Here is a 13,668-nt window from a genome sequence, read left to right as displayed (position 1 = left end):
CAGAGAGCCAGTCAAGCATGCAAGCTTCCCAGGAGAGGTGCAAGAGGATCCTCCATAGCCATGTTGCATGCTGTCTCCCCTGGCTGTATGCACCCGCTGGAGGCATCCTGACTTGAGCGGTGTTTACTGACTCCCCTGCCACTATAGCACTCCCCTTCCCCCATCTTGCCTAGTTTAAATCCCTCCTTACCAGGCTGGCCAATCTGTTGGCAAAGACACGCGTGCCCCGCTTGGTAAGATGGATCCCATCGCTCCCCATCAGCTGTTGATCTTCAAACAGGGTCCCATGGTCATAGAAACCAAAGCCCTGTTGCCAACACCAGCGGCGCAGCCAGCTGTTAACTTGGAAAACTCGTCTACTCCTCCTCCTGTCCTTTCCCCTCACAGGCAAGATTGAGGAGAAAACGACCTGGGCTCCCAGACCCTTCACCACCATTCCCAGAGCTCTGAAGTCCTGTTTGATGGTTTCCAGTTTGCCTTTCGTGTCATTAGCACCCACATGGAAGATCAGCAGAGGGTAGTAGTCAGATGCGTGGACAAGCCTTGGCAGTCTTTCCACGACATCTTATTTGAGCCCCTGGCAGGCAGCAGACCTCTCTAGACAAGAGGTCAGGTTGGCAGATAGGTGCCTCTGTCCCCATGCAGCAGGGAGTCACCCACAACAATCACTCGCCGTTTCTTCCGGGGGTTCCTGCACAGCACAGGGTCTGCCAGGCCAGTTGCCTCCCTTGGAGCCATGCCCAGCCTCTCCTCAGCTTGGAGGGCGCTAAACTTGTTCTCCAAGGGTAAGTCTTGAGGAGGAGCAAGAGCCTTTCTCCTTCTACAAGAGGTCACCAGCTTCCAGCCCTTTTCAACAGTGCTATGATGCACCTTTACACACGGTGCTGAGCCCTCTGACACCTCCACTGCAGTGGGGGCAGGGGACTCCTGGAGCTGAACAGTCTATGAGAATGCCCTGTCAATCTCCCACTCATCCTCTCAGATGCTACGCAGCCTACTAACTTCCTCCCGTAACTCCTTTATCTGGTGACGCAACTGGTCAACCACAGCACACCTCACACAGGAGAGCTGACTGTCAGCCCAGGCCCCACGGGGAGGCCCCAGGCACTCCCTGCAGCCTGACACCTGCAGAGCTGCATCTGCTGTCTGAGGGTCTGTCTGGGTTGAAGCCTCAGACACAGCTGATGCAGCACCTCCAGCAGCTACTGGGGAACATGCTCTGCAGCGTGTCATCACCATGCCCCAGGGAAGGGCACACCACTGTGCAAAATGGAGAGGTGCCTTCTTTGCCTTCTGGCACCCTGCTGCACAAACTGCTGCATCTGTTGGCTGCCTCTGTTGGCTGCGCTCTGGGAGCTGCGCTCTAGGCCTGGCTCTTATATAGGCCTCTGCCTAGCAGTGACTCACAAGGGTGCTTGACCCACCCAATCAGGAGCCACCTGAAACAAAAGCCCCAACTCCCTCTGACCAGGGCAGCCCAGAGAGCTCGTTAGCAGCAGCCCCACCTAGCTAGAACTTCCCAGGAGAAGTTAAGTCAAGGTCCCCTGCAGGAGTCCTTGCCCAGCTCTCCCTTCCTGCTAGCAGCAAGCACTGTAATGTTTTGATGAGGAAAGAGAGTAATGATTTGAGAGTAATGATTTGAGAAAGAGAGTAATGTTTTGATGAGGAAATAGAAATGGTCTCAAATCGTTTGTACAGTGACGAGTATAGAAATGTTGTTTAACAGTAATGTATGCACAGACCAGAAGTTTTGTGTGATTTGAACAACATATGCAAGAAAATACAAATTTTCATCAACAAACTCAAATAGAAGCAATTTAAATTATATTTTACCACTGTTTCAAGCCCCTGTCCCCCATAAGTGCATATCTCTGTCCCGTATCAGCAGCAGTATGTGATGAAATCAGGTGAGAGAAAGTAAAACACATATATACGAAATAAAAACTATTTTTTGTACCCTGGTTAATCCACATCTTTTTATAAGTTGAATAGCATCAATATTTCTTTTGTACAGATTGGTTAGCAAGGCATCGATCGACTGGATTGCCTGAGGTTATGTGACAAATCAGTGGTAGATTTAGGAATCGATTCTGAAATCTGAGATTTAGGTTAGTTCTGTGGGGTTATGTCTCACTTCCATCACCACCATGAAAGGAAATACAAACATTATTTTGCAGCTGAGTTTTCTCTAGTAACAGAAACTTTTATCATGCTCAGTTTTAGAACAAATTCCTTCATTAGGAATTAGAAACACATTCAGTGCATTTTTGAATATATTTTCATGACCTCTTAAATTATAGATACATCTGAAGAAGGTAACAGTAATCTTTAGCGTTTTGATTGCTATGGGGCCTTTGACTTGAAATAGGATGACATCTTGATTAATAACAAAACTCATTCAAAACCAACCTGACAAACATTAAACAGATTAGAAACTGATTGAAAACTGGGATGAAAACAATGATAAATAAGAAATCAACACTGAACAGTCCTACTTCTGTGCATTTTCTGCATAGGGAAGAACAGTTGGTGCTGTACTATTCAGGTATTTTTCGGAGATTTGTTTTTAGAAACATCCTAGGAAACAAAATTGTTGCCACTAAAGTTTGCAGATGCCACAAAAACTGTGATTCATGAAATAATGGCGAGCACTGGTCACTGTTGCACTGCAGTGAAGCGTGGGGACAGACATGGAAGAACTACAAGAGGAGGCGATAGAGGCAGAGCAGGAACTTACCATAGGAGCGGTGTCTCTGAAAAAACACCTAAGTCATGGTAGAAAGTCACCAGAGCTTGGATCCTAATGGGAACTGTGGCCAAGAGGGCTCATTTAGGTATATAAACAAGAATATGAAGTGCTGGTACAGAAATGATATCATCTTTGTATTTTGTGCTTGTGTGACTGCTACAGTGGGGTTTCCGGGTCTGGGATCTGCACTTCAGTAAAAAGAAGACAAATTGAAGGGGGCACACAGAAGAGCCACAGACTAATTAAAGGATTAGAAAAACATGCTTTCTGCAGAAAGACTTAGGAGCCCAATTTATTTAGCTTATCAAAGAGAAGGTTAATGGGTGATATGATCAGTCTCTAAGTACCTACGAAAGAAATAAAAATTTGATAATAGAGGGCTCTTCAGAGCAGGAAAAAAGATTTAACAAGAACCAATAGATGCTAGGTGCTGCAATGAGACACGTTCAGACTGAAAATAAAGCACAGTTTTCTTTGTCAAACTGTGATGACTGTTGTCTGCTCCCAGACTTAAGGAAGAAATTAAGACAAGGAAGTTTAATGACTCTATTAAGAGGAGTTCGTACCAGAGAATCACAGTGGTAGCTTCTGGATGTTGAAATGATGAGAAATATGTTTCTTTTAAAGGATCAGTCCTGCTGGATCTGAATACACTGGCTGCAGTTTGGTAAGGGCTTAAGACTTGCTCTGTTCCTGAAGTGTCCTTGTCCTAATGGGACTACTCGTGTGAATCAGCAATGGCATGCTCAGTGCTGGCAGGGTTAAACCTTTCTGTAGTGGTATTAAGTTATACCAGCACTAAAAGTATTTTCCAGAGCAAGTTGCTTGGGGGATGTTTTTCTGATTCCAGACCAGTGGCCTCCAGCTGTGGGTCACTGTGTGGCTGCAGGAGCCTGCTGCCCCCGTAGCTGAATGGTGGCACCTGGAAGCGGCTGGGAATACCTTGTCTGCTTCACTGACCCCTCGGCCCACATAGCCAGCTTTCCATTGCCTTGGGCACTCAACATGGGCTGATAGCTTCTCTGGCATGCTTCCTGGGCACAGGCTACTTACCTCTTTAATGGAAATGAGGCCTCTCCAACAAACGAACATCAGCCCCCTCGACCAGATCTGATCCTCAGTAGCGTAAAAACACCTCTCCAGTGCTTCTAACACTGTTAAAGGGCACAATATTAGTGCTTTCTATAGTGGTCCTCTATCTGCTGAAGACTTTTATAACCTTTTCTTTCAGCCCCAAACTTGCTACTTAAGTAACCTGAGTAAGACACTGATAAAAGTAATAAAGTAAATCTCATGCATGTTTCTCTGTCTCAGCTTTTCCATCACTTACTAATAATTGGGACTTAATTCAGAGGTGCGCAGTATCCATTCCTTTGCTCCTGCTCTGTCTGTTCTTCCCTGTTGTACACAGGCTTCCTTCCTTCCACTTGGGCTAATTGCCAGGTCAAATGGGCTTGCTTTCTCTGTACTTCTTTTCCACTCCAAGCTTCCTGTGAAGCTCTGTGCATCTGCTCGAGATCCACACAGCTTTTGTAATGGTAAGGGATAGGATGAATGCTTTGATTTCACTTTTATATATTAGTTCAATATATTTATATATTTGATCAATATATAACTTGCAAAACATCAGCACTCATTAAAGCAATCAGGGAAGAGACAGTTCTCCTGACAAATCATGGTGCCTAAAATTTCCATTTAAATGGTTGATCAGAAAAGTTTACCTGCTATCTGCTGTGCTGGTCAAACAAGTCTGTGACATGACCAGCATTAGGAAATGGTGGATTGTACACGCACTGAGACCTTCCATAATAATAATAACCTTACAATACCAAAAAGACAATATAGGATAATTCTAGGGAGATTTCCCAAGTCATGTTAATAGGGTCCTGAATCATCTTTGCACAGCAGTCCTTTATTAAACTGTCTTTCATTCCTATTCTTTAATGTAAATGGGAGATTTCACTGTTCTTTTCTCTGGAACTAGGTTCTGGTTAATGATATGAAAGTAGCTTTTTGTATGCAAAATATATTTTAGCCCATACACCCTCTTATCCATACCTCATTCTTCAGGTTATTTCTTTGGTAAGATGCCTGTAATTTAGTGGAAGTAATAACAGGCTGTGTGCATTATTCTGGATTTTTAAAATTCTAATTTAAGCGATAAAGATTTTATACAATATCTTGAGGTTCCATGACACATAAGAATTGAAAGAGGAGAAATGGAAGGAAATGACAAATCTGTTCTGTTTTCTTTTTCCATCCTTGTTTATGATTTTTCACTCATCAAGTATTTCTCAACATGTGGTTTTCAAGAAGCAGGGTTTGATTAATGAAATGTCAGATACAGGGGATGTCATGAAAATCTTGGCATTTATTGTTTACAGCATTTAAATTAGCCATAGTATTTCCAATATTCCTTATTTATTATTTAGTATAAATTCTGTTACAGTAAGTATGAATATATAGCAAATTTTGATCTTTAGACATCTGCAGGAAGTTGATATTTATACAAAATGATAGAGCACTCTCTTTATTTTTCGATATCAGTTATGCAGATTTGGCATTTTTATGAAAATCCTTTTTTTTTAACTCAAGGCAAAAAACTTTTTTTTTTAATGCAAGATATCATGTAATTTCATTGTAATTTCATTTATTGAGGTAGCCTTTCATTAGCACTGCTGATAATTTATTATTTTCTTCAGGATGTAAACATTTAAGTAGTAGAATAATTTTTTAGAAACAGAATGCTTGTGAAGCATGCTAGACTACCAAAGCACTAATAGTTTCTGTGATGTAGATGCTCAGGTTAAGGCGATCAAAATCATTTTACATAGGGTAATAGACAGCTACTAAAGCCTAGCTAGAATTACAGTATTGGCAACATCAGCAAGTAAAATAGTAGTTTAGTTATTAACTCCTTATTTCTTAATTTCTTTGCTCATCTGAAAATCTGTATAATAGATAATAGATTTAAATTTTATCATGTCTCCAAAAAAGCAGGCATTCCTCTGTTCTAATTTAACTGAGAAAAACTCAGATGAGAGACACTGAAGTAGGATGTTTCTGGTAGAGTTTTATGCTGGATTTGTGATTTCCTGTTGGTATAAATAGTGGATGTTTTATATTCATATCCTTTCTTTGGTGCACTTATGTGACATATTTAGGAACTAGTTCACTCCTGTAGAACTGTAGAGCGATTTTTCACTCTTGATGCATCCTACTTGAGCGTCAGTCTTGGCATTGGACTTTGTGTGCTAGCAGTTCTGCCTAATGTTGAGTGGCTCTTGCATTAATGGGATCTGTACAAAAGGAGGAGAAGAAAGAAGGATGTATTTGATTTAAACTACTGAATTGTCTGTCTTTTACATTGCATCCCTGAGTAAATTAAGTGTATCCCCCAGATAATGGTGTTTCTTGCTTGTTATTGAAGAACTTTTCCTTACCCACGTTAAAAACATAACCCTTGCTTTTACTCTGCTCCCTTGTTGTGTTATTCTTGTCAGAACGCGTTGTGCTGTTTGACAAAGTATGCGCTATTTTCACCATACGCAAAACAACACTTCAGTCCCACTATGTCAGTTGAAACGCTTGTGATTCAAGAATTGGATGATACCTGTTCCTATCTTGTGCAGAGGTATTTGGAAGGCTTCCCAGTGACTTTTCAGCAGGCGCTTAATGTGATTCATAGTGCTCTGGGATAGAGTCACAGATGTGAAGGAGAGCTGCTCCATCATCAGTTCCATGTTCATATGGGATCAGGTTATAGTCCCTGGACGGAGGAGGTAGCCAGGTTATTAAATTCACACTACATTTGCTCTCCGACAACATTTCCAAAGCTGGCAGGAAATTTGTTGTCCTGAGAGATCTTTAAAAAGCACAAAAAGTAACAGCAAGTCTAGGCTCCCTTCTGTCTCTGATTAAAAAAATCCAATGTGTTTTTAATGCTATTTTTTAGTGATCTTTTAAATAGCTATTTAATTGCATTGTCTCTATTGAGACCTCTATGAATGTATGTAGCATGTGAGCCCTGGATGTCTGGGTTTGTATGTATGCCTGAGATGATGCAGATTGTAGAATATTTCCTTGAAGCTAATTAATATGACTTTTAAAAAAACAACAAAAGAAAAGAACAAAATAACCCTAACTCTTAAATGAAACTGGCTGTTTCTCTATACAGACTATATTGCTAATAGTGTATAGTGCTAATAATCAATAACTATTGATTTTTTTTCAATTTAATGTAATATTTCTTTGGACAAATTGCATTGAATTTAGACTGTCATCTGTGGAAAGTTGCTGCAACAAATTCAGCTCTACAATTTAAATCCTTTCTTTTTTTTTCCGCTCTCTCTCTTCTCCTCTCCTTCCCTCCCCTCCCTTTCCTCCTTAGGCAGCCAAGGCCAGTTTCCACTTACACAGAATGTCACTGTTGTTGAAGGGGGAACAGCAAATTTGACCTGCAGGGTCGATCAAAATGATAACACCTCCCTCCAGTGGTCAAATCCAGCTCAACAGACGCTGTACTTTGATGACAAGAAAGGTAAATTGTTTCCTGAACTCATGGTTCTGCATCATTTTTCTGGGAAATAATTGCTTAAAACCCTTTCCACTTAATATTTTAATGTGACAATATTTGCCAGGAATAAATGCTCTTAGCTATAATTGTTAAATAATCTTTGGAGGGGTAGGTCACTCATTGAAGTGCTTTCTTATGTAAGAAATTTTATATTAAGGGAAAGAATAGTATTTGTAATTTTTATTGCAAGCTGATTTGGAAAACGTTGCAAAATATCTTGGAAGAATATTTGTGGATGATGAGAGGTTGGCAAGGGAAGGAGTAGTCCATAAACCTTTTAACTCGCTTTAGTTATTTTGTGTGTGCATATATATGCACATGTGTATATTTTGCTTCAAGTGCACTGGAGTTTTGATTTGTTGTTAGCGTAGTATGCAGTTGCTATGATAAAAGTACTTACTGTAACAACTAATTAAAATTACTTCTTTATATATAAATACAAAGATTCTAATGCCTTTACAAAGGGGCGTTGTCGGTGCAGTAGGATGTGTTGCTAAGACTTTTCTCTTTGTCTGAGATGAAAAAGCAAATAATTATATTTTAAATAATATAATGTTAACCTAAGAATTACTTTAGAGTCCATAAAGAAATTAAAAATAAAGTTATAAGGAATCAAATCTCCACCTTACATCAGAAATGCAAAAGCTTTGGTGTTGCTTTCAGTGGTACAGAAGTTCAGCAGTATTTTATACTTAATTCTACAGCTTGAATTTATTCTGAAAGGTGCTGCATACTCTGGGACATAATTTAACAAGTGCAGTTACTCCTTTGCTTAAAATTAAAAAAATGCATCCAATGATTTGCTGAATGATTGCAAAACTTTACAACACCTTGCATGACTGAGTTTCAGGAAGTAAATGCTTTGTGGATCTACGCACTTCAATGAAAATAGAGACTAAAACCTCCCAATTAATGCCTGCAGAAGCTGCAATCAAAATATGCTTTTTGCTATTAATGTAGTAGTTGAATAGAATCTCCTCATGGTGTTGAAGTGGTTCCTTTCTCTTTTATATAATTTCTTGTAGCCTGTAATCGTTTGACTTGTAATTTCTGTGAAATCGTAAGTTCCTTCTGAATGTAAGATTGAATGTGAGAGGTTTATAAGGTGCAAACTTTTGTGTCTAAAGTCCAGTCCTGTAGCCTTTACTCGTTTGGACCTCTTTATTTTATTTCTGGTGTTTAGTGATTTGGGATGATTAAAAAACGTCTCCAAAACTAAAAGAAGAGAGAACTCATCTGTTGATAGACTGCATAAATACTTGCAAAATCTATATATTCTATAAAATAAGTGACATTTTAAAGGATATCGAGAAGCACACAGGAGGACTGCAAATACATTAATTTTAACTCTGAAACCATTTTGTTATGAACTTAACTTGCTGTTTACCTTAGATGAATCTCTACTTTTAGAAGAATAATTAACGTTTGTACTACTTTTTAATATAATGAATTGAAGCAACAGAATTTGAGTGGCACGCAGTATAGTCAGTACTTAAAAGCAGTTCATATTCTCCACAGGAGAAGTGAGGAGCTGAAGTGTATAAACTTAAAGGACCACACTGTTTATTGAACTTTTAGCTCTGTCCTAAGACTTTGAGGAATACTTGAGGATTAGTTTATAGAGGGATTACTGTGCATCTGTTAAACAGGGAAATGTCTGATGTGATCAAGAAAAATTCTGTCTGTGACATTTCCAGGCTTGAGTATACCTAGGAGAGTGAGCAGCATAAGTCCTATATGGAGAGCTTTCTGCCATCTCTCAAAATGGAATTAAATTTTTTTCTGTGTGTTTATTTGTGTCCTTTAACTGATATCTATAAGAGATTTCTTTTACAAGGTGATGCTTTTGATACTTGCAATATTAAGCCTACAAGGAGCAAAATATTTACTAGTTCTGATATCTTGGTGGTACACTAAGTAAGTGGTAGCAAGTGCAACTGAAAATGCTTCCTCGCTCTTTTTTCCTTCCCCACTTGTGACACCCAGGCATACAATTTGGCTATAGAAAGCAGCTTTCTACTAGATCCAGTCATTTAATGTACTTTATTGAGAGCAGTGCCTCAGCCAAAGTTTTTTCAAACATGCCTCTTAGGGTTAGCCAAAACTGACCTTAAGCTCTTACTTCTGCTTTCAGCATCATGAAAACCCCTGTTTAATAGCTGTGTTTCTCAAACCCTGAAAATTCATGCAAGCCACTGAGTAGGAGCCCATGGTGTAGGATTAAGTTCAGTGTAGGAAACAGAAACTTAGGGAAACTCAATAGAGTTCATACCCATTAGAGCTAAGTCTGGATATTACCACTTCTGAAACTAAATTAAAATCATATGCCTTTAACTTTACCACCTTTCACTAAGTTGCTTTCTATGCATGTGTTCGTAAGAATGGCATGTATTCCAGGAATGAGACTAAATCCTTTATGGATAGAAGCATAAAAAACCCCAAGGAGACGTTTCTTTTGATTGTTCTATGTTTTAATAATTGTGAGAGATTCAGGTAAATATAATGAAGTATCAGGTAAGTATCAAAAGAGGGTCCTTGTTGCAGTGACAGAAGAAGATGACAGTTGTCAGCATGTGGCAGAACAAGTGTCAAAAATATAGCAAATTGTCCATGCAGTGAGAACCCCTCTCACAAGATTGTCCTTGCTGAGACCCCTTCATGTTTACTTCTTTCAAAAGCAAATTGGTTCTCCTGTCTTGCAAAGAAGCTTTCTGACAGAAATTACATTTGCTGTATGCTATAGCAGAAACAGTCATTTGGTCAGATAGGAAGGAACGTCTGCCTGAGTCCTGTGCCTTTTGACAAGGGGTTTTACTATTAGTCTCTATTTTATTCAAAATGGATGACATACACTATAAAAAGCATGTTCATGTCATTTTACTTACTTCCAAACTGTGATGCAATCATTGACATTGAAGTTAGGAATCCTTTTGTTACTTTTGCATTTTAGATGCAGAAGTGGCACTCAGTTGGCACGGAGCCAAATACACTAACAGCAAAAGCTGCGTTGTTACCTTATTCTTCTGCTTCTCCTTATGTACGTTACTGACTGTTGTTAACTACAGTTTTTCCTCAGTTCAGGAAGGTTTTATGATTGTAAGGACCCCTCCCTGCCCCCATACACATATGCACACATACCACCAGCAGTTTAATATTTATGAAAGGTAAACATATGAAATGAGGACTATATTTAACTTGAGACATTTTTGGCACCTGGCCTATGCAATCTTGAAATGATATAGACAGTAAAAGAGGAGTAGAGTTTTGTTTTAGGAAGGACAATGCTATGAGTTTAGTGCATATGAAACCACAGTTCAGTGGTGGTTTTCAGGTCCTCATCATTTGAAGAAGAAGTTCTGTTATGTATTGCAAATTTAGGGCTAATAGGTATTCGATTCTTTACTGTGATGGAAATGGGAGGAAGGAAATCCAAAGAGGTTTTTCTTTTCTTCTGCTCTAGCTGCCTGGAACGTATCTTCTTTAGGAAAAGTGATGTTTTGCTAGGGCAACTTATTACTTTTTTTTTTTTTTTAATCTTGGTTTGCTTGCTGTTATTATTTGGTAAGTTGTACTGGAAATTACCTTAGCAAAAAAGTCAAATGTAACCTATTTTCCTTGGATAGACATGATACTGGAGCACAAGAAAATGAATGTCCAATAGCAGAGACAACTATGTGGCTCCTTCAGTGTCACAAATCTTGTCTTCATTAGAATTTTAACATGCAAAAATTGAGTGTGAAAGTCCTGAAAGAGCATACACACATACATCATGCCCACCTTAGGAAAGTAGGTTATGGCTTTATTTTAATAGCTAAGCAAGGTAAAGCATTAGCTTCCCTCCAAGTCTTATTTTGACACTCTAAAAAGTATTAAAGCTGGGATGAACTTTGTCTTCATTATTATTTTAACATATGCTAGCTAAAATATGTGAAAATCAATATACTTGATCTTGTGGATGTTTTCTTACTGATGAGCTGTCATCTTCAGTATAATATCTGTTTATTGTCCTTCCTTGTTCTTTATTTTTTCTTCTTCCTCTAACCTCTAGCATCAAGGACATTGCATATCCATTTATTTTTTAACTTTTAAGCTATTTCATTTGAAGCATAAAATCTTTACCTGGTAGTAAAAATTAAAGAGAGAGTTGACTCGCAAAAATGGATAGATGATCTTAATTTTTAATTGGCTAAAGAAATCTTACTAGACCGCCCTTAGGTAGTTTTGCTCCCTCTCCCCCGCCACTCCCTCAGGCAGAATTTTAAAGAGTATATCTTCCTGGAAAATATGAATTCACAACTCGCCCTGAGCAGGTTCAAATTCTTAGGAAACAGATGCAAATTGCATGCTGCACATGAGAGTTTTCCCTACACAATTTTCAATTAAAATGAATAATTACCATAGGAACCTCCATATCACTTTATACACCCAAGTACCTATAATTACATAGCTGCCTTTGGAAGAAGCACAACGTGCAACAATGCAGAACTGGCAAATATGATTTTGAATTAATATAGGTTATTTTATTTTTTCTCCAGTGGTGGTACTTCTTAAGAATGTGAAATGGGCAATGAACAGTGAGGCATAAATATAAATGCAGATGTATATCGAAAATGTTGTAGTGTGGAAACAACAGAGATGGTTGATAAGGGGAAGACTCAAAAGAACCTTCTTTCAGCTTGCTATAGCAGCCTTTTTTCCTGTTCCCTTTTGGTAGGGGATATAGATACAGATAGAGCGGGCCAGTGAGTTACAAAGCACAGGTGTTGCTCATATGTACTGTACGACTGAATGATGGCTATTGATGCTGAAGTAGTCTGAACTCATCAGTATAAAAATGTGCAATCAGACTATTAAACAAAAAAAATAAGAGAGATGGTATCGGGTACGTCAATTTTTTTCAGTCAGGCAAATGAAACTGCAAAACAGCTGCTCTACCTTAACAGGGAGTTGGTGAGTCTGCTGATAATAAAACATGTGCTCTGTTGACATTGATCATAATAAGTTTGCCACAAACCTACAGACCAAATCTTCGATGAGACAAATGCCTGCTGTTAATCATAGATGGGTACATGTCCCTTATGCTTTCATCAAGTAGCAGCACTTCCATGTCTTACTAAAAGAGTAGCAAGCACATTCCAACCTCAGGTTTATTCATCCTTCAGCAGCAGAATATGTTTTTTTAGCTGATCTTTGATTATGTTACATGCAGCAGTACTTGGTATTTATCTAACTCCCTATCACCTTGAAAGCTTTCAGAGATAGTGCTGTACTAGGCAAGGGTTATGAGAAGGCCCCGCACTTGCAAAGCTCCCAGGAGCTTCCCAGTTAGCACAGTGTCTCAGGAGAGCTTATGGAAGTGTGTTTGGGTATCGCAGCTGCTCTTGTTCCCTCTCAGTGATGGCACTATAACATTAGTACTTAGGGCTGCGTTTAGAAATAGGGATATGTCTCCGATCAAAACATCATGCCTTTTGGCATATCTAGCTTGTATCAGCTCCATGAAAACAACTCCTAACCTTTTTCGTTCTCAATATAAAGACACTTGTAGGGAGACTCTGACATTCACAGTGCGCAAGATATGGGATTGCGGCAACAGGCCATGTATTTCAGTTGAGGAGGAGTCATTATTTAGTGCAGATGACTTCTAATTCTCACTGTAACACTATCAGAATTAAAGTTTGTGACAGAATTCTCATAGAGAAGGCTGATGTTTCCTGGCATTAAAATCCTGTCTCTCTCAATGTTGTACATACTACTTCTTAGTTAGCTTTATTTACCTGTTTTCCTGTTTTGTGGAAGCCAGACTCAGAATACCTGAGTTCAGGTAACCCCGACCTACACCACACTGCAGTGTTTCAACCTCAGATTCTAATTTATATAAGCAGAAGCATTTGGAAGTGGCAAAAGTAATTTCAGAAAAATTCTGAGGGAAAGTGTTGAACATTCTTCCTGTATGCCCTTTAGCAGCCCTAGTAAGCAATTGAATTTAAGATGCAGGTACACACAGTCTTCAGACGGAAGAAGGTGGCTTGGACAAAACAGAAGGCAGAGACAAAAGCAAAAAAAAATAGTTTTTCTTTTTGCAGTAGAGGGGGCAGCAGGAAATACATGCTTTGGATTAGTTATGCAGACAGGGAAGGGCTCTTGTCAGGAGCACTGAGAGAGTCAGCATCTGAGTAATGTGAAATCAAGTAGCAATGATGGATGGCCTTATGTCTCCACCTTCGCATGCTCTGTTTCCTGTTGCAAAATTGAGTGGAGATGGTATCAGATAGTAGACGATGAGCAAGCCTAACTCCATCCTCGGGTACATGTATAAATTAGAGATTCACTGTTCCTTAGA

At 39.3% G+C, this 13,668-nt stretch overlaps 1 protein-coding gene across 4 annotated transcripts in view; it reads left to right on the top strand.

The window, feature by feature from the left end:
• CADM2 (cell adhesion molecule 2) overlaps positions 1 to 13,668 on the top strand; it is a 688,964-nt gene that overhangs the window by 493,243 nt on the left and 182,053 nt on the right. For all 4 annotated transcript variants that reach the window (XM_068910540.1, XM_068910560.1, XM_068910555.1 and 1 more), the window contains one exon: positions 7,140 to 7,289. In XM_068910540.1, coding sequence (XP_068766641.1) covers positions 7,140 to 7,289 — 150 coding nt within the window. The remainder of the gene's footprint in view (positions 1 to 7,139; positions 7,290 to 13,668) is intronic.

The sequence above is a fragment of the Struthio camelus genome, chromosome 1, assembly GCF_040807025.1.
Source record: "Struthio camelus isolate bStrCam1 chromosome 1, bStrCam1.hap1, whole genome shotgun sequence".
Classification (NCBI taxonomy): domain Eukaryota; kingdom Metazoa; phylum Chordata; class Aves; order Struthioniformes; family Struthionidae; genus Struthio; species Struthio camelus.
Note: the sequence above shows the minus strand (reverse complement) of the source record. Positions and strands in the feature narration are given on the sequence as shown.